Source organism: Myxocyprinus asiaticus, chromosome 27, assembly GCF_019703515.2.
Source record: "Myxocyprinus asiaticus isolate MX2 ecotype Aquarium Trade chromosome 27, UBuf_Myxa_2, whole genome shotgun sequence".
Classification (NCBI taxonomy): domain Eukaryota; kingdom Metazoa; phylum Chordata; class Actinopteri; order Cypriniformes; family Catostomidae; genus Myxocyprinus; species Myxocyprinus asiaticus.
The window spans coordinates 16,007,391-16,028,911 of NC_059370.1; the positions used below are offsets into that span (position 1 = coordinate 16,007,391).

General features: G+C 38.4%; 1 protein-coding gene across 4 annotated transcripts in view; it reads right to left on the reverse strand.

The window, feature by feature from the left end:
- LOC127417775 (phospholipid-transporting ATPase IA-like) overlaps nucleotides 1-21,521 on the reverse strand; it is a 215,299-nt gene that overhangs the window by 106,778 nt on the left and 87,000 nt on the right. For all 4 annotated transcript variants that reach the window (XM_051657995.1, XM_051657994.1, XM_051657993.1 and 1 more), the window contains 3 exons: nucleotides 17,849-17,976; nucleotides 17,371-17,448; nucleotides 16,682-16,770 (listed from right to left, as the gene is read on the reverse strand). In XM_051657995.1, coding sequence (XP_051513955.1) covers nucleotides 16,682-16,770; nucleotides 17,371-17,448; nucleotides 17,849-17,976 — 295 coding nt within the window. The remainder of the gene's footprint in view (nucleotides 1-16,681; nucleotides 16,771-17,370; nucleotides 17,449-17,848; nucleotides 17,977-21,521) is intronic.

Here is a 21,521-nt window from a genome sequence, read left to right on the forward strand (position 1 = left end):
ACACCAAATTTAGAGCTAATGTCTTTGACAAGTAGCCTTAGCTTGCTCATCAGCTATCGATTTCATGGTTTCATCACGCTGTGCCGTAGGGTGCAGCATAGAGCATCGTTCCTCTCTCTGCTGCACTACAACAAACAAAATCACAGCTTATACAAACTGTGGCCAGTGAGATTCAGTCACACATGGTTTTCAAGGTGGGCAGCGCTCATCTCCTAGACTCATGTGGAGGGTAAGGACAAAATCACAGGCGGAGGGAGAGGAGGATGAAAATCAAATCTATCACACTAAGAGGAGCACATTATAAAACGACGCCGGCATAAGCAAAATCCAATTTCCTGTCTCTCAGCACCTCAAACAGGGATACGTGCAGACATGCGGCTCTCGCTCGCTCACTTCCATAGCTTCTCGTTTCAGACACATTAAAATGCATCAGCCGAACATTAGATTAGTCTGAATGTGCTCAAAGCAGGAAACAAGGCTATAAAACACAAAAAGGCAGATATCATGCAACATAAACACTGCGATCATTCACGGCGTGCTGGCAAGAATGTTGAGCAAATGCTACGCTGCATATTCACGGAAACACAATGATACAGCATGTTTCACATTATATTGTAGTAAATGCATGGTTCAGATAATGTACAACTTTAGTGTCAGATACAATAGCTTGACATATGAAAACTGTTCATTTCTCATGATGGCTTCAGACAAGCATTAGAACAATAAGTGGGTGACACAGTAGGGGGTTTTCCCAATAGTTCTACATTATTTCCTGAAAGTCAGGTTAGTATGCACTAAACATAGTAGGATTACACTTACCATTTGCACCCTTATTTAATCTACTGTCAATGTAACCAGTGCACAGAGGCTTCTACTTAGTTGCAAAGTCATTGTTTAACATGGCCGGATACAAGGTTTTTCTTTGCACCATGCCAAAGCTAAGCAGAGCTCTTACAATAGAATGCTTAATTGCCAAAATAAATAAATAAATATAAAAAAATAGGGAGAACAAACTTTTCTAAACCTAGAAATTTCTAAATAATGTTTGCTCCCCCCTGGCTTCAGATATCTGGGTAGTGGCTTCTGGGCAAAGATGTCTGACTTCTCTCTGGCTCAGGATATGTTTGGAATAGCATTCTAGCATTTACTTCATATGCAGTGTGCAGAATTCTGTGCACTATATGCAAATTTCTGTTTGTATGGAATACCCGATGTCTTGTATACTGAATAACTTGAAACTGAAAAATTATTCAGTATACAACAAAGCACACTGCACAGAATACAGTACTTGTATTTTTTTTTCCTGTATTTCACTTGTATTTTGTTTTCAATAACAAGGTGTATGGAAAACTGCAGTATATTCCTCCATGCAAAGTGCTTGATCTGACCTTCCATTTCCAGTATGACGAATGATACGGAATTAATATCAGCCAATCTCTTTATTGACGGACTATTCATAGAGTATGAACTGAATACCGGGAAGACCTACCGCATTAGACAAAATGCATTGTGTAAAACAGAGTATACTGCAAAGAATACAGTAATACACATAACTTGACCTTATCCAGTGTGGTGAGTAACACAGATGTTATCACTCTTTTTGGACTTTGGATGATCAAACTGCCAACACAAAACTTAATCAACCAAATAATAATTCTATTTTTGAGATGATAACAGGACAGCATTTGCATGCATGTAATGAGGTCATGTGGCAACAATTAAGCATACTACTGTTTAATTGAAGGGTTCATCATGGAATAGTGCCTGTTTTTTTTACTTAAATTTGTTAAAGAATTGCTGTCAGTATATTGTGTATACTGCAGAGTATTCAGTAAATAATAAGCTAGCATTCCATTCAGAACATATCCATTATTTGCTTAGTCTGCCAAGAGTTTTAAAACAGAGTGCCATTTTAATTACAAAATGACAGAAATATGCAAAATATCGATTTTAATTTCCTAATTCCTAGTTGATAATTCAGCACCACTTGCTGCATTGTACAAACATGCTATGAACAAACTGCAAACTGTTCCTACAGCAAACTGTTTAAAATGTTTATTGCTGCATTATGCATACTGTTTCACATATGGTTTAAAAAAAAAAAAAAAAGGCAGTATTGAGTCAACGCTGCGCAGTATGCAATAGGCTTGCACTCCATTCCGAACGTAGCTTCAGTTATTGGTGATCCAAATCCCAGCAGGGTCACCGTCTCCATGGAGACAGAATGCGCCACTAATCAGACCTTGATGGCCTGATTTTGCGCATTCATTCACATCCCTCCCGCAATCTACTGCAGCACTGAACTATAATGGACTATAATATACATTATTTCTCCCTGTCTCACACAAACACCACACTGGCCAATGCGGCATTTCCTATTACAGCTCCACTGAGAGGTAAGCAGTCCCTGTGCAGACAAACAAGAGAGTTGTTTAAATGTGTGTGTTTATGAGGTCTAAACAGAATAAACAGAAGGCATATGTCAGTTTTGCTTACACAACTCCCCCGAGAGACACACACAGACACACACTTTCATTGTTTCATGTACGTGGCTGAACTGCTCAAATGAATTTACATCCCTGTCCTGTGGACCCAATGCTCAAAGCTCAGACAAAGACAGCTAATGCATTCATTTTTCAGTGCATTACTTAATAATTATATTTTATTTGTATTTTTTATTTATTAATTTTTTTTCCAGAGAAGCTTTTGTCTTGGACAAGAGAGGATACATCTCATACTGTATTTTGCCCTTGCAATCTAGGACTTCAGACAATAATTAGTAATGTCTTAATAATAATTAAATAAAAAAATAATTAATTAACAATTTACTCTTGTTTGAGTCATGCAACTAAAGCTTATAATAAAAGTCCTACTTGGATATGTTAGACAGACCTGACAGACTTATTAAGGTAGGTTTTATTAATAATACCAGATGGGCTTATTAAACATATTAGAGGTAAATATGTTTAATCTTAATCTTATGTACAGCACAGAGGGATCCTTCTCCTCTAGGGACACTAGAGACCTCTAGAGAGCCCCCTTACAAAGTGCAAATTGAGGCCATGTCTGTTCTCATGGGGTCAGTGCTGGATGTGTGAAAGCGATTTAATTTAGAATGGAGCAGTTGCTGCAATACTGTAGTTTTAGAAGCAGAATTCATCAGAAGTCACTGTTTTTGTGAAAGTCTATTGTCTATTGCTAATCAAACCACTGTTCACAAGTATAGAACAATCAATGTAATTAATGCAATAAAAACACATATGAAACCTTACATATTATAAGCAATAACCTACATAAGTGTATTTATACTGATACACACACACACACACACACACACACACACACACACACACACATACTAAAACCACCTGCCTTATATTGTGTAGGTCCCCCTCGTGCTGCCAAAACAGCACCAACCCACATCTCAGAATGGTCTTCTGAGATGATATTCTTCTCACCACAATTGTAGAGAGCGGTTACCTTAGTTACTGTAGACTTTGTCAGTTTGAACCAGTCTGGACATTCTCCGTTGACCTCTCTCATCAACTAGGTGTTTCCATCCACAGAATTTCCGCTCACTGATGTTTTTTGGTTTTGGCACCATTCGGTGCAAATTCTTGAGACTGTTGTGTGTGAAAATCCCAAGAGATCAACAGTTACAGAAATACTCAAACCAGCCCATCCGGCACCAACAATCATGCCACGCTCCAAATCACTGAGATCACATTTTTTCCCCATTCTGATGGTTGATGTGAACATTCTCTGAAGCTCCTGACCCGTATCTGCATGATTTTATGCACTGCACTTCTGCCACATTATTAGCTGATTAGATAATCACATGGGTGTCTGTTGGTGCCAGACAGGTTGGTTTGAGTATTTCTGTAACTATTGATCTCCTGGGAATTTCACACATGACAGTCTCTAGAATTTACTCAATGGTGCTAAAAAAAAAAAAAAAAAAATCCAGTGAGTGGCAGTTCTGTGGACAGAAATGCCTTGTTGATGAGAGAGGTCAACGGAGAATGTCCAGACTGGTTCGAACTGACAAAGTCTACGGTAACTCAGGTAACCGTTCTGTACAATTGTGGTGAGAAGACTAGCATCTCCAAATACTATTGAGATGCAAGTTGGCGTGATTTTGGCAGCACAAGGGGGACCTACACAATATTAGGCAGGTGGTTTTAATGTTGTAGCTGATCAGTGTACATACATACACACATACACACACTGTATATATATTACTTTTCATTTGGGGTAAAATATGACCTGCTGCTTCTCATCTGCTCTGGGGAAGACATCTCAGCTGCTTTGAGACTGGAAAACCTGAATTCTTGAGTTGAAGCTCCATTCATAATTTATTAGTGGTGTCCAAAATTAGCCAAATACATAGAAATGTGTTTCGACTTTGGTTGATCTAGTTACAAATCATAAGAGGCATCGAGTGACTGCAGGTGGTGTGGTAACTGTCTCGGAGTGCTGATCCAAGATTAAAATGCATCCTGAAAAATTCATAAATTTCATCCTGCTTGCTGGAACTGCTGGTAATAATATTATATTAGTGAAGCGGAAATCTACTTATGCACCATCAAAAATTCTGAGGTTCTTTTCTGAACAGTTTACCATCCCTCACTATTAATTTGTGGTAATTCCAGCCTGGTCTCATGAAATGGGGGGGGGGCAAAAGCCAGTGAAATGGTGTCATATTCAGATGAGGTTAATGATTAAAACATACTTCCCTAACCTAAAACTTTAGCCTGAACCTCACCAATGGTGTTTTAAAATATAAATGAGACATTAAAAAGAGATCCTGGGGGGCTTGGGTAGCTCAGCGAATAAAGACGCTGACTACCACGCCTGGAGTCACGAGTTCGAATCCAGGGCATGCCGAGTAACTCCAGCCAGGCCTCCTAAGCAACCAAATTGACCCAGTTGCTAGGGAGGGTAGAGTCACATGGGGTAACCTCCTCATGGTCGCTATAATGTGGTTTGCTCTTGGTGGGGCACGTGGTGAGTTGTGCGTGGATGCCGCGGAGAACAGTGTGAAGCCTCCACAGGCACTATGTCTCTGCGGTAATGCGCTCAGCAAGCCATGTGATAAGATACACGGATTGACGGTCTCAGTCATCCTTTGCCACCCAGATTGAGGTGAGTCACTACGCCACCACGAGGACTTAGAGGGCACTGGGAATTGGGCATTCCAAATTGGGGAGAAGAAAAAAAAAAAAAAAGACATCCTTACATAATCAACATGTAAAGTATATCGATAGGGTTTTAAAATGCAGAAGCGAAATGAAAAGGACATTTTGTGTAGCACCCACATCATTTCATGTCTCTTGTATGATTCTGTCGTGTCACATGTCAGCTTGAGTTCATGACTGGTCTTGAACCGCGGTCCTCTGAATCCTCTGAATAAGTCTCTATGAGGTGAGCTTCCATGCAAGCTAATCACCTTGGAATAGGTGTGTGTGTGTAATATATATATATATATATATATATATATATATATATATATATATATATATATATATATATATATATATATATATATATATATAGGTGAGTCTGTAATACAAGCGTTAAAATGTATTGTTTTTCAAAAGATGCGTTAGAGTAAAAGTGTGTCGATATCATAACATAGCAGGGTCTGAGTAATAGAGAGAAAAATAAGTATTTATAAATTCATAATCAGCCACTGAAGTCATGATTTGAGTTAAAGGGAATAAAAACACACAGTTGTTCTAGCACCTCTAGTGTTGATTTAACGAGGAAACTGCAGGGAATTGTACCTGGACACACGTATAACAAGTTTTGCAAACATTTACATAAAGTCACGTTTTCACTATGAGACTAGTTGGGTAATTCTATGAAACTATAGTAAACTACTGTATTTCCGTGACCTGCATCGTATAGCAATGAAAATGTGTATCTGTTTTGTGGCACATCAGGGATGTATTTTTTTATGGTTTAAAAAAAGGACAGTATTGTAATGTCATGTACAGTACAATCTCATTTATATATTTTCATAAGGATAAAGCATAAAAAATCCATTCATTAGCAGGCAAAACTTATCCCAGATCAGCAAAATCTTATATTCATATTTTGATACATATAACACCCAATATAGAATTCATGACAATTATTCATATCAGATTTGATACATAGTAACAGATCTGAAACATGAAAGTGAGTTTGAAGGGTAGGGTGGGGTGACTAACCAATAATCAGTACAATTATAGCTAATTTAAAAACTGTCAAAGGTCATTCTCTAAGCCACATAACTAGACAGATATTGTGGAATGGCTACATTATCTTTTGATAGCCACTAGTAGAGGGCAAGTGGATGAATTGTTGGCTGCTAAACTGTGTCTGTGTCTGCTGGGATATGGAGACACAGCCACTGCTGCAGGCCTGACAGCAGCAAATTATTCTTGCATCTTTGCCCCGGTCAACAGTTTCAGGCATGGGGGCTTTGTTAATTGTAATATGAGTGGACATTGGCCTGACCAAGTGTTTAAAGCACTGGACACTGGTGAGAGAGGATGGGCAATGCAAGTATTGTGGCAGAGGGAGAATAACATGCCACGAAAGAAAAAATTGGCAATAAATGAAGTTCTGTGCATTTCGAAAGCATTTCGAAAGAGAAGTATACCACAAGTACCAAACAGTACCATGTGCACCAAAAAACATGGTATTACCACATAACAATGTCCAAAAAATATTTTTTTGGACATGTACCACCATACTAATGCCACTTTATACTTTGAAGTGCTTTGGAGTAGCATGCAAATACCATGGAACTTGAGTATGGTAATCATTCAGTAATGTGTAACAGTATTTATATCAAAGTACCATGGTATTATGTTGTATTATGGTGCACTGGAAGCTTCTGTCACCATGACAAATTCCTTGTGTGTGTAAGCATACTTGGCAATAAAGCTCATTCTGATTCTATTAACATCTGATCCCATCAGTATACCATGGTACTGCCACAGTAATTTTTAAATATTTCTTCAATATTTTGGCTAAAAAGGGGAAAAATAAACATATGAAAAAAATTAATAACATATACCGTTTATAAATATCATATAAAAGGTATTGATGGTTTTACATCATTTCACACCCAAATTATGATTCAAGATAGAGACTATTAAAACACAGGGCAGGTTGAATGACCATGCATGTATTTGCTCCTGTACCATCAGCCTCATGGGGCAGAGAATTGTTTAGCATTCTGAAACAGAAAGAACTACATTTCAACAGGGGAGATCAGTGCATTTACACTAATATAGGCCAACACAAGTCCTGCAGGTATTTGACTCGACTACCTCTACACATCCAAACAAAAATTATTTCTGCAGACACGCGTATTTGTTCACTTAAAACAAACATGCTTTAAAAATTACAAATGCTAGCGTATTAGACCCTATGGGTTGATACTGTACAAAAGAGCTTAGAAATGAGTAAGAAGGTAAAGAGAAAAGAGGAGATACAGAAATCTCAGAGTGGGCATGAGAGACTTGCATGAAACGTAGACTCCAGAACTGCACTGCCCCACAGACACTTCAAAGAAACACTCTCAAAAGAATTAGTTAAAAAGGTGGTGTGGGCTAGTGGCTAAAGATCTTGGCTGGTGAGGTTGTGGCTTCATACCAGAGTTGGAGTTAAGATACAGACCCAAACAAATAACAGATCCCCAAAGAATCAGACCAATGCCAGATCCCCCAAGACCATGATCAAGACAAGACCGTTTGAGAGCCAGGTCCAGACCAAGACCCAGGCCAATCCCAGATCCCCTAAGAACCAGACCATGATTAGAATGCTTGGGGCCCAGGTCCAGACAAAGACCCAGACTAATACCAGATCCCCTAAAATGCAGTACAATACCAGATCCCTTAAGACTCAGACCAAGATTAAAATGCTAGAGGTCCTTGTCCAGACCAAGACCCAGACCAATACTAGATCCCCCAAGACCCAGACCAATACTAGAACAACTGAGGCCCAGGTCCAGACCAATATCAGATCCCCTAAGAGCCAGACCAAGATTAGAACGCTTGGGGCCCAGGTCCAGATGAAGATCCAGACCAATACCAGATCCCTTAAGACACAGTACTATACCAGATACCCTAAGACCCAGACCAAGACTAGAACATTTGAGGCCAAGGTCCAGACCAATACCAACTGAGCTAAGACCTACACCAATACCATCTCATCCAAAACACAAACCAAGACCAGAATGCTTGAGGCCCAGGTCCAGACCAAGACATGACAATCCAAGAACCATTTTAATGAACTAAATAGGGCTGCCACGATTATTAAATTTGGCTGACGATTAATTGTCAAACAAATAATTGTGATTATGAAGGAATAATTTTCTGTTTTATGGCTATGACGATTAATAGTCTCTTGTAGGGCATTCATGATTAATTGACATATATATTGTCTCATTTCATTTTTAACTTCAAATTAAATGGGGATATATGATTTCCTTTTAAGGGTTTAAAAACGTAATAATGGGTCTGTTCCAAAACCTAGAGAGCATCCTCCGAAGGCAGCATTTTAAGACATCATATGCACGCTACCAAAAGGTAGGTATCTTAATTATGCTGCCACTTAAGATATCTCGTTTTGGCCAAATTCTCAGGTAGCATCGTATGTATCCTTCCCTGGGTAGGCAAGCTCAGTGGAAAAATAAATCCAAGATGGCAGACGAAGCAAGATAAATTTAGATTATAAATATACTTATAATCCTTTCACTACAGAAAAGTATTGATAAATAACAGTTTAGTATGACACAAAATGGACTATTTTACCCAAAATGTGTGTGTTGTGTGTATTTATGCTCATTAGAGGATCGCGTTGTTTCTCTTGAGTCACCTGTATTGAAATCAGTTGTGAGTCGAGTTGCTGCACGTGAGGAGCGCTATTTAATGCTACGTGGAGCTACCGCCAATGTAGTGTGTTCCAAATCGCTGTATTATGAGGCATCATATCAGTAAGGATGCTATCATAGAAGACAGCTGCCTATGTAGGCAGGAGACAGCAAGGTAGCTCACTAAGTTTTAGAACATTGTTCTTTTTGGTCAATTTTACATTTACACTGTTGTCTTTAGAACTTCTATATTTTATATTATATATATATATATATATATATATATATATATAAATGTTTTTATTATATTTCTATTATATTATATTATGCAATAGTAAACTTTTTCTGTCCAATTTCTTCACTTTCACACATTATTTTAAGCCCTTATTTCTCATGACGCAAAGCCTTCAAGATTTTGTTTCATCATTTTATCACTCCACAGAAATAGAGTAATAGCGTGCGTCTCCTCTGTGTCACTGCGTGTATAATTGATAGGGTATAATTGCCATTACACGATCGTTTAAAGTGAATTTGGAGCACTTTGCGTTCACAACCAAAGTGTATATTTGTTCATTTATATTTTCACTGGAATTTCGCCATCTCTGCTGACGGCGCGTGCATCAGAGCACTTGAGAAGCGCCTCACACACTCTTCTGGACAGGAGCTGCTCTGGCTGACATCTGCGGTGCGGCTCAGTGACGCTCAGAGTTCAACTGAATGGTACAAACGCGCCATTGATGACATTTAGCCTATATATTCGCTTAAAATTCCCTTATTTAGGCATTAAAATGTGATTGGAATTTAAAGTGCACAATAATCGGTAAGATCAAATAACTGATTATTTATTAAATCGCAAAATCCCTAGAACTGAAATCTAAGTTGGAAACAAGACCAGACCCAGACCAAAAACCAGACCCACTGAGACCAAACTTCCGTCAGACCCAGACACTTCAAGGCCCAGATCCAGGCCAAAATCCAATCCCAAGACCTGTCAGTCCAAGAACAAAGCAGTCCATTTTATTGAACTGAAATGGAGCAAATTCTGAATTTATTGCAGACACTTTCTACAAAGGATAAGAATAAAATCCATGGAATTCTTTGCAAATTCTGTGTAATGGTGGCAATACTATGCCGACCTGTGGTTGAGGTAATTATCACCTTCATTAAGTTGGAAATGGAAAGAGGCGTTAAGATGGCACCCAAATTCAGACTGTGATTTCTGACTCTGACCAAGACACGATGTAATGAGACTCGAACTCAGAGGTCTTCAGACCAAAATGTCAGTTTTGGTTCAAACCCCATTAGGGGTGATCAAAGAGGCATCATTATTGTGCCTTTGAGCCAGGCACTTATCCCAAGTTCGGTCCGAGGGGAGACTGATCCTAAAATATGTGTATTGACAGTCATGTTACGAAAAAGTGTTTGCTAAATTAATATTCTGTAATTAGTAAATACTTACAAATGCACAAATTATTCACATTCAAATCCTGACAAGATATAAATCACACCTTAAACCTGTTCTAGGTCAGTTACCATGTACAAAAATAAGCCTCTGTCTAACCCAAGAGACATTTTGGGGAAGGGACAGCATGACTGCAACTGGACATTGACACATAATTCACAATCAGGGAACAAAAGAGGTGTAAATAGCACTTCTGCTCCATCTACTGCATCATATAACCATCTTTTGTCAACCATTTGTCATCCATATCTCTTCCCATGTGAAAGTACATTTCAATGGTTTCTCCTTAAATTTTTGGCACACATGCGTTCTTTTTGGGTGAAGTGCCAAGCTAGATTCAGGCTACACACTTTAAAGTGTTTTTAACAAGTTGAAATCGAAATGGGGCCACGGTAGGTTTTGATGTAGGTCCATAAATAAGATGAGTATTTGGCAAAGAGAAAGTGTAAATTGTGATGAAAAAAGGCTGCCCAACTTCACAACACAAAGCAGTAAGTAATAAAAACAAAACAAGGAAAATTAAAAATTGTAGGTATATGGTATAAGGTACGTATTGCCAACTCCCTTGTGCTGAGGGCTAAGGAATGATTTAAAAGACAGAAAAGAGAGAGAGAATAAAACACACCTCACTGATGCCATCATGTCAGTATGAGAGAGCACCTCAGTCGCATATCATCAAATTAACTAACATCTTCACCCAAAGGGATTTCCTCATTTATTACTGTTCTGCTTAATTAACTGTGCAAGGAGAGGGAGAGAGACACGGGGGAGAGGGTCGAGGAAGAGCATAACACGTCACACCCTCTTGTGAATATGTTAAACCTCTCTAAGGCTGCTTATGTGAAAAAAAAAAAAAAAAAAAGTGTCTAATGTCTGAGAATTAAGAGTAAAGGGATTTAACCAAAGAATTTCCAAGATTTTTCCAGTGGAAAATGGATAGAAATAATTCTATAGCAACTGCACTCACAAAAGAGCCATTTTTAGCCAATAAAATATTTTTAAACTGAGCACACCGAGAAAAAATTAACTACATTTTAACTACAGCTTTCCATGACTTTAGGATTTTGTAAATTTCTAAGGCTTTTAAAATTCCCTGATATACCCAAGTTTCCCATGACCCTCATACTGAAAGGAACTTGCAGCACCAAAGCAAATAAAAGTCATTCAATTTTAATGCTTGTTGGCGATTTGAGCAACCTAGTCTCATAGACTCAAAGTACTATACCTACTTTTTTGCAAAATGATTTTCAAATGGCTCGTAATACGTATCGCACCAGTTTCCAGATGAAATGAACAATAGAGGCACTACAACAACTGCATTTTATTCCCTTTCAAAGTGAAGGGGATTGTTTCACCCGTCTGTTGGCCTGATGAGTTGAGTATTTTTCACTAGCAACTGTTATAATCAAACGTTGGATAAGGCCTGTGTTCCAGTGAAGCCTGACTCAAATTTATAGCCCTCTGTTTTGTTCCTTCTAATGATGACATTGCACGGATTGTTTGGAGTTTTGAACTGTATGCTTATGAGAAGAGCCCTCTTAATTCATGACTCACCTCTGACCCATATCTGCTGACCAACCCTGCTTAAGACACACAGGTCACCCATGGGCTTACCCTAGGTCTCCTATAACTTCTAGCATTTATTAAGCTTTCACGTTTTCTGACAATCCATATTGTTGACACTCTGATTTCAGAGAGAATATTGTTCAAAGTTTTAACAGGAGAAAGAACATCTTATCTCTACGTTTTGGAAAAGGCAAAAGCAAAGCTTTTTGGCCACAACCTTGAGGTGGGAGCTGTGTGTTTCCCTCTCAGAGTGTTTGTGGGCAGCTGGAACCCAGAGATGGCGAATGACCATATAAAGAAGACCTCTCCTATAGGAATGCTGACTTGTTACTGCAATTGGGTCACGTAGTACTTAATTCAGAACTGTAACTGCCAGTGACAGACTGCTGCCAATGCATCAAACTTGAGCAGAGTTCAACTTAATGCAAAAGCACAGCAATGTAATGTGATTGCTACTAATGGGAATGATCAGCCTCCTGATACAGTTGAATACAACAGTTGAGTAGGAACACCTACTAGTGACCAATAGTGGAGCAACTTGGAGTGATGGATCGCTTCCAGTATGAATGCACCTCAAGAAACCGAAAGGTCTAGTGTTTTAATAAAGACACATACACATGCAATATCTAGTAAGTCTACCGCATTCAAATGTCACTGATATTTGAGACCTCCTTGCTTGTGTACTGTGGCATATCAAGCAAACCATTTAACCTCTCGTTCCAGATATAACACTGTCCTGGCAGACTTATCCAGATTTACTGTAAGCTGAAGAGATAAGTTTGAAAATGTTCATCTTCAATAAACAGAATAGAGAAGTAACTGCAGTGGATTTGGGAGTCACCATGAGTTTTATTTGTTTGTCAATGGTAAGAGCTTCAAATAAAGACATGCAAAAGAAAAAAAAAACAGAGGACTATAACCTGACAAGAGCTCGTCTCGATAAAAAAATATAAAAATAAATAAATAAAAAACAGCATTCCAGCATGGTACATATAAAGTATGTTGTTTTTCCCCTCAAACAAACATGTCACGTCAAAAATCTAGGCTATACTGCACATCAAACTCTCCTGTGGGCTTGCTCTAAGATTCCCATTTACTAAAAAAAACGATGTCTCACTTCAAAAACATTAATGACTTGGTCTGGTGGCTCTCCTCACTCCAATGCCCAGTGAGAGGAGATTTGGAGAGGGCGTGGGAAGAGAAGGAGGGATGCAGCATCAAGTTCGTTTGAAGCTGATTAAAGACCCCATCAATATTCAGGAGACTGACGACAAGGACTTCTTCAGAAATACTGCCCAGTTCTCAAAGTGCTGTGGATATACTTGTCATAGATAAAACATGAGCTGCAATGACTTCATCAACTGCTAAACAGAAGGATATTCCTGATACTAAGATGTATTGGATATCACCAATGTCAGTCTCCCGCTCTTCTTCACAAAGAACCATGGGGTGGCCGGCGTGACTCTGGCTCTGGAGGCCACATCTGTGAAATTCTGCCTGGCTCAAAGATCAAGACTGCAGGATTACAGTGTGAAGGTATGACCTTGATTTGAACATTTATTCTCTCTTTTTCTCCTTCTTGCATTTTTCTTTCTTTTTTCACTTTTATTTTCTCCTTTCTTTTCTTCTTTCCCTCTTTCTTTACTTCTTTCCTCCTTTTTGTCTTCTTTCCTTTACTTCTTTAATCCTCTTTGTCTTCCTTCTTTCCTTCCTTTTCTTTCACTTTCTTCCTTCCTTCTTTCTTTCTCCCCGTTTAATTTCTTCCTTGCTGTTTTTTTCCTTTCCTTCTTCATTTTTTTGCTTCCTTCTTTCATTCTTCCTTTCTCTGTTTCCTTCACTTTCTCTTCCTTTCTTTTCTTAATTCTTTCTGACTTTGTTTCCTTCCTTTCTTCCATTCCTTTCCCCTTTCTTTCCTTCCTTCTCACTTCTTTCCTTTCTTGGTCTTCCATTCTTTTTCCTACCTTTTCTTTCTCGCTGTCTTTCTTTCATTCCTTCTTTCTCCCTTTGTTTCCTTTCTTCCTGCTATTCTTCTTTCCTTTTAATTTTTTCTTAATTTCTTCTTTCTTTGCTTCCTTCTTTTCTCTATGTCCTTCCTCCATTGTCACTCACTTTCTTTCCTTCACTCTTTCTTGCTTTGTTTCCTTCCTTGCTTCCCTTGGTTCCTTCCTTCCTTCCAAGATTTTTATCTTTCTTCATTCTTTCCTTCCTCTCTCTTCTTCCTCCCTTTTCTCTCACTTTCTTCTTTCCTTCCCTCTGTCTTTCTTTTTCCTACCTTTTCTTTCTCACTTGCTTGCTTCTTTCATTCCTTCTTTCTTCCATTGTTTCCTTTCTTCCCGCTATTCTTCTTTCCTTCATTTCTTCCTTTCTTCCTTCTTCCTTTTCTCTCTTTCCTGCCTTCATTTTTGCTCACTTTCCTTCTTTCCTTCCTTTTTTCTGGCTTTGTGTCCTTCTTTGCTTCCTTTGTTTCCTTCCTTTCTTCCAAGCTTTCTCTCTTTCCTTCCTTCCCACTTTCATCTTTCTTTCCTTCCTGCTTTTCTTCTTTTATTTATTTTTTTCCCCTCGCTTTATTTCCTTCTTTACTTCCCATGTTTAATTTTTTCTTTCTTTCTTCAATCCTTCCTTCTTGCTTTCTTCTTTCTTTTCTTCTTTCTCTTCAAGTTTGAAAATGTCACAGACACTGTTAGAAAGTCTTACATTTATTAGCATAATTAATTATGATTGGCTTTTTCTTCTTACATGTATTTAATGATCTATTGCTGCCTGTAGACTGCAAAGTCGGCATAAAACAGACATTGTGCTGATTCTTATGCACAGGAGACAGACAATAAGATACAACAACAAAGTTTGATGCAGCATAGTGCCAAAGCCTAAAACTAAAGCTTAACTAAAACTGTAACGCTTTTCTTTTGCGGTCTTGCAAGCTCAATTTCTTATGGAAATAAAAATCCAACATTTCTACCTGCTTTAACATTAGAAGTAAGCATCTTTCTTTAAGTGTCACATAGGAAGTGTCTCTGGAATCTGTGTTCTGCTCATATCAGAAGAAATTAAATACAGTTAATGGGATTAATGCTGCTCTTTCATGCCCAGTGCTGGTGTATACATCCTTTAGATCTCTAGATATGAAACTGCTGCAGTATTTTAGTCTCTGAAAACAGAACATAAAGCTGCACCATAAAGCATGAATGTGAAAATTATTTTGTGATGGTTGGTGTGTCTGTGATTAGATCTAGAGCAGTGGTTCCCAACCGGATGGCTCTCAAAGATCCATAAAATGTGTGATACCAGCAAGACAGCATCCTCGTCTAATGAAAGGACGCAAAGAAGCAAAATCTAATAATGTCCAAAGACACTGACACCCTGGTAACTGTAGCAAAACTTGATGAAATGTCGCTAAACCAACCAGAGCCTCTTTGCACAACTGCGTGTGGATGAAGTGCACCAAACATATTCTGTTTCTCAACGGAGGTGCAGCGCTCTGACTGTGGCATGGCCATTCTAGCCAGGTGTGAGAGTTGAGTTTATTTTTCTTGGATCTTAAAAAAATTCATGGAATTTCTGCATCATAACCGTGCACTTAAACACTGCAAAAAACTATTTTAAACGCTTTAGAATAAGACCATCAAGCAGCTGCAGGGCCCTGAATGGGGATGAACAATGTAACTGTGTAAACCACTAGAAATGTTTCAACGTAACATTTTTATCATAGTTATACAAAATCCCGCCGCACAGTAGGGAAGGCACATTCCAATTTTTTTTATATTATAATCATCATCATATTATTTGATCAGTCTTTATACTTTTCAGCACGCGCAGGTAGAGAGAGGAAGAAACTGAGGATACCCCGTTTCCCTTATTTACTGTTGCTAATGCCGTCAAGCATTCCTAGTGGCACCTGTTCTGTCACAAAACAAGGAACAGAGAAGCGATAGGGTAAATTACCTCAGCAATTATTAAATAACACATTTGTTAAACATTGTGTGTGTGTGTCTATATACTATGGGGGGGGGGGGGGTGCTTTCTTATTTGTAAGTAGTGGGGGCTTCAAGGAAAAAAGGTTGGGAACCACTGATCTACAGTTCTTGTGCATGTAGACATTCAATAAGCTGAGAGTTGTGGCCCTGGCGTGACCTTGAACCGTGTAATGTGCCTCGTCTTTTGAAAACTGCTTACCATTAACATCACTGTGTATGACTATCTGGTAAGAAGGAAAACTGCAGATACAGAAGAGTACTATGCCATCTTACTTTCTTATCTATATTGGGCATACATTTGTTTTGTTTTTCCTGGAGGGGAATTTCCATTGCTTTAATACTGAGCTAATGATATGTTCTATCCCCTAACCCTACCACTAACTTAATCCTAACCCTTAAAGAAAATATTTAAGGGCAAAACCTTATCCACACAAACAAACCTCAGTAGAGCCATTATTTGTACAAATACAACTAATGTCTAATGCAGAACTCACAAAATGTCTAGATATAAAACATACACACACATACATACATACATACATACATACATGCACAACCAATTAAAACACCCCAACTTAGACAAACAGGCAATTTGAAATTCACTGTTTGAAAATCAGCGAGTCCCCCACTCTGTTATTTATAGATCTGGCTGAGCAGCGAAACAAAGAGGCAGCTGCTAACAAGAGAGCGGAGGATAAGACAGCTAGAGCCAGATGTACACTCTACTGATGATGAAAGCAATGCAGGGTGTGTGTGTGTGTGTGTGTGTGTGTGTGTGTGTGTGTGTGTGTGTGTGTAACAGAGCCTTACCCGTAGGCCACGCCTGCAACAGTGCATTTCTTAAACTGCATGACGTTGCAGGTCAGGGTGCCCGTCTTGTCCGAAAAGATGTACTTCACCTGGTTTCAGGAACGAGAGGGAAATAGAATTGAAGGAATAGTTCACCCAAAAATGAAAATGAGGTCATCATTTACTCTCCCTCATGTTATTACAAACCTCAAAATCTTCCCCTCTGCCATATCTCTCATAAATCTCATTCACATGTGTGTACATTTAAACATACTGCATCAAGATGCGTCACATCAGGTGTGACTGCAACAATGATTTGTCATGACATACACAGGAACAATTCTGTCATTGACATCAAACGTGGTGGGATGCAACTTATGCTATAGTTGAAAATATGCAAATGAGATATGAGAACTACATCAGCAAAGATTTTCAGCAAATAACAAGCTTGACAGCCCCTGGTAATGGTCTACTGTCATTGTATGGAAAAGAGCAGCATTATTGACCTGCTTAATATCTCTTTTTTTTGTGTTCCTCAGAATGAAACAAAGTCACACATGTTGGGAACTACATGAGGGTGATTTTGTAGTTTCTACAGTATTTGCATTTTTGTGGTTTCATTTCAATTTCATGTCCAAGTAACAATTCTTTTTCTCTTAAATATCCTGAATAAAAAAAAGTGCATTTTTGATTGTGACAATGAGGAGTACCTGTCCAAGTTCTTCATTTAGGTTTGAGGTGCGAGCCATAGCTGGTGTATTGGTGGCTTCATACAGCATGTCAGTGTCCTAAAACACAGTAAGTCACCAGGCAGAATCAGTCATCATAATCTTTTTTATTATTACTTTGTCATGTTGACTTTACAACGTCTGTACCACTTTTAAAAACCCTTTTAAAGATCAGCTCATGTGATCAAAGCAAAACGAATGAAAACTGCACTCAAAAGGCTTGTTATTCAGGGGAATTCTAAAAACTCCACTGCATCTGAAAGCTATGTATGTGTGCTGCAAGTACCCTGCCCCAAATCCAATTTTGTCATCTCCAAATGGGTTATTTTGATAAAGCTCCACTTTCATTTTGGCTGTGAAATGTTCTTGGAGCGGCCCTGGAGGTTTAGGCAGCCTGCATTACAGAGGCAGCAGATTCATCACAGCAGAGCAGCGGGAGCGCTGTCTGCCTCACACTCACCCAGTTGATGAAGAAAGCTTGGATGAACTTGATGACCTCCAGAGTCACTAGAAGACTGATCGGGATCAAGTTGTTGAAGAGTATGATGAAGGTAAGGAAGTTCAGGCCAAAGTTAGCCGCTCCACCATCTGGAAAAAGAGGAGTGGGGAGGAGGAGAAGAGCGGTAGTAAGGTGACAGACAGGCTTTTTTGGGCGCTGAAGAGCACAATGGGAGTGGTAGGGGAGATATGGACGTAGGATAATGCCACAAGCTCATCTTGTCTAATATGCAACGTTTCCACAATGCTCCACAAGTGTTGTGCCAGCATTGTGCAAACTGAGCAAACATATTTCATCCACCGAAACTCTTCAAAAAGCCTCTAACTTGAATTCATTTACATCAACACCAATTAGGTTTGCTGAACTGAGAACTGGTTCAAAACATAGTCTTTGACATCAGAGCAGCAGCCTTGGCAACATGTGCAAGATTGGAAGCAACAGATTTTCTCACAATGCACTGGGGTGGGTGATCATGAACTCCGGTCGTAATCAAACAACAAATTCAACAGAGACATAAGCACAAAGATAAAGAAAAGTATGATAATCAATAGAAACAAGACCACAGACACAAGACAGCTCACTCAGTTAAAGTCAACATGAAACTGCATTTGCAACCCATTTTACTTCTGTAATGTATTTTAAACAGAATATTCATGAAGGGCAGAGTTTGATTTTATCTTTCTGGAATTATTGGATTGTGAAAAGAGTGCGTTTTTACCAGATTAGAGCCAGAATTGAATGAGAGTTTGCAGGTGATTGTGGAAGTCTGCATCCCTCTTAAAACATAGCTGGCACCCAATTTGAGGAGGCTTTTTGACCGGGATGTGGAGGCTGAATGTCAAGTTCACTCTCATTGCCATCTTGAGGTATTCGAATGGTAATGCTTCTTTTTCAAATCTCCTGCTATTTGCAAATATTGCTTTCAACTTAATTACATTAACCGACATTAAATTACTCTAGTATTTTATATTGGCAAGATCTTAGTTTATCTGCATTATCTACTACAGTCCCCTAAAACAATGCCTATAAATAACAGACCTTACTCAGCAAGAAAAGCTGGCTGAGAGGCAAAGAAAGTTGACATTTTAATGAAAGATGACAAAGACAAAAAAAATTGTGCACCAATAAATCATTCACAGTGAGACGTGAAACGTGTATTAAGAAAGTAAATGGGGTCAATTTTGAATTCATGTTGACTTTAAGCATAAATAAAAAGCTTTACCTGGGGGGTCCGTGGAATGCAATAATGCTCTTTTCTGAGCAATGAGGAGAGGGAGTGCTCTCCCATACCAAAACATAGAACTAAATAGGCTTATCATAGAGACAATTGCTATTGGTACTGACTCACGGAGAGAGGAAGAGGATTTGGCTAGTGGTGGGAAGGAAGACAATCAGTTTGGATGTTTCAATGAAAAGGAGGGGGACTCAGTCCAAAGCATATTACTATCAGAAGGAGCCAGGCAGAGGGAGGTGACATTTGGAGAAATTTCAATAAAAGGTCATTTCGGAAGGTCAGCGACTGTTCAATACGATTCATTGTCTGAACCATGGTATATGCAAGCCATGCAGTGATAATGAACTAGCTTGACGATCTCCTGACAGTCAAATAAAATGAAAATTTTTATTGCAATAATTTTCACTGTACACCAAGACAACAACTTTAAAGGTTAGTTAGTTAAAGAAATCAAGCCTAAAGCTGACTAGACTTAAGATCAGAATAAAGATTAAAGATGAGATCATTTAAAAATCACCAAGACTGAAATTAAGCCCATCAGTTTTTCGTGCATTCAATATCAATGAGATAGATATGCTTCACCACACTATAGGGCTAGGCGATATATTGAATATTCACAATAATTTTATTTCAGCTGCAAAGTTAAGCAAAAACATGAATATCACAATATTGATTTTCATGTTGTAAATGCGCCTTTTATTGCCCATTATTGTAATTTTCCAAAAGATGTCATTAGACTAGTTTCACTATCCTTCCTTGTTTTGTGAAAAGAGAGTATCAGAAATTTAAAGGGATAGTTCACCCAAAAATTTTAATTCTCTCATTTACTCACCCTCATGATTTCCCAGGTGTGTATGAATTTCTTTCTTCACCAGAACACATTTGTAGAAAATTAGAAAAATATCTCAGCTCAGTAGTTTTTGAAAATGCTGAGAAGATGATGATGATCAGATTTATGAAGCTCCAAAAATCACAGATGGAAGAGCAGTGGTGTTTACAAATGAGGAGGAGGAACACTGCACATTAGCTTTGTTGGTTTTGGTTTAGATCTGTATTTATCAATTTCTTTACTCACAATGGTGCGTTTGTGTGCTCATCCTGGATGTCTCAACCAAGAGGAGAACACGTGATTACGTCCGTATCATGGCAATGGTAATACATCACATGAGAGACCGCATGATCTCCACCTTCTCGTGAAGCTTACCGGACGTGATGATATTAAATATTTATCTTTTTCGCACCAAAAGTGATCGTATCGCTTTAGAAGACATTAATTTAGCCACTAGAGTCATTTCGATGACATTTATGCTGACTGTCTGTGAATTCTGGAGCTTCAAAATCAGATCAAAATCCACTTGTATTTTAAGGACCTAATGAGCTAAGATATTCTTCAAATATGTTCTGGTGAAGTAAGAAAGTTATACACACCTGGGATATCATGAGGGTGAGTAAATAATGAGAGAATTTTCATTTTTGGGTGAACTATCCCTTTAAGATATGACATATGTTTCAATAGCATCTCTAATTTAACGGAATTATCAATAATGTCGTTAGAGTTGGTAAGTTATATTCATTTCTGTATATCAGTTCAAACTGTCCATTTCAATAAATCAATTCAATATTCAATGATTCAATGATTCATGTGCGTCAATCACTCAAAAGTGTTCATGGAAGTCACGGAAAATGTACAGTAAGTAGGTAAATATTGCTGTTTATCACTTTGTATTCTTTTTTAGACAATATACACTCACAGAGCACTTTATTAGGAATACTATGGTACTATGGTGTCTTCTGCTTTTGTAGCCAATCCGCCTCAAGTTTGAACGTGCATTTTGAGATGCTATTCTGCTCACTACAATTATACAGAGTGGTTATCTGAGTTACCATAAACTCTGTCAGCTCGAACCAGTCTGGCCATTCTCCGTTGACCTCTCTCATCAACAAGGTGTTTCTGTCTGCAGAACTGAAAGTTATTACTGGATGGTTTTTGTTTTTGGCATCATTCTGAGTAAACTCTAGAGACTGTTATGCATGAAAGTCCAAGGGGATCAGCAGTTACAGAAATACTCAAACCAGCCCATCTGAAACCAACAATCGTGCCACGGTCGAAATCACGGAGATCACATTTTTCCCCATTCTGATGGTTGATGTCAACATTAACTGAAGATCCTGACTCGTATCTGCATGATTTTATGCACTGCGCTGCCGCCACACAGTTGGCTGATTAGATAATTGCATGAATAAGTAGGTGTACCTAATAAAGTGCTCAGTAAGTGTAAATAAAAATGATCAAATATCATTCTTATGTACATTCAGTGAAAAACAGTAGAAAACATGCCTTGATTAACTAAAATATTACTGAATTGTATTTATTGCTTTAAACATTTAGAATCTAATTGG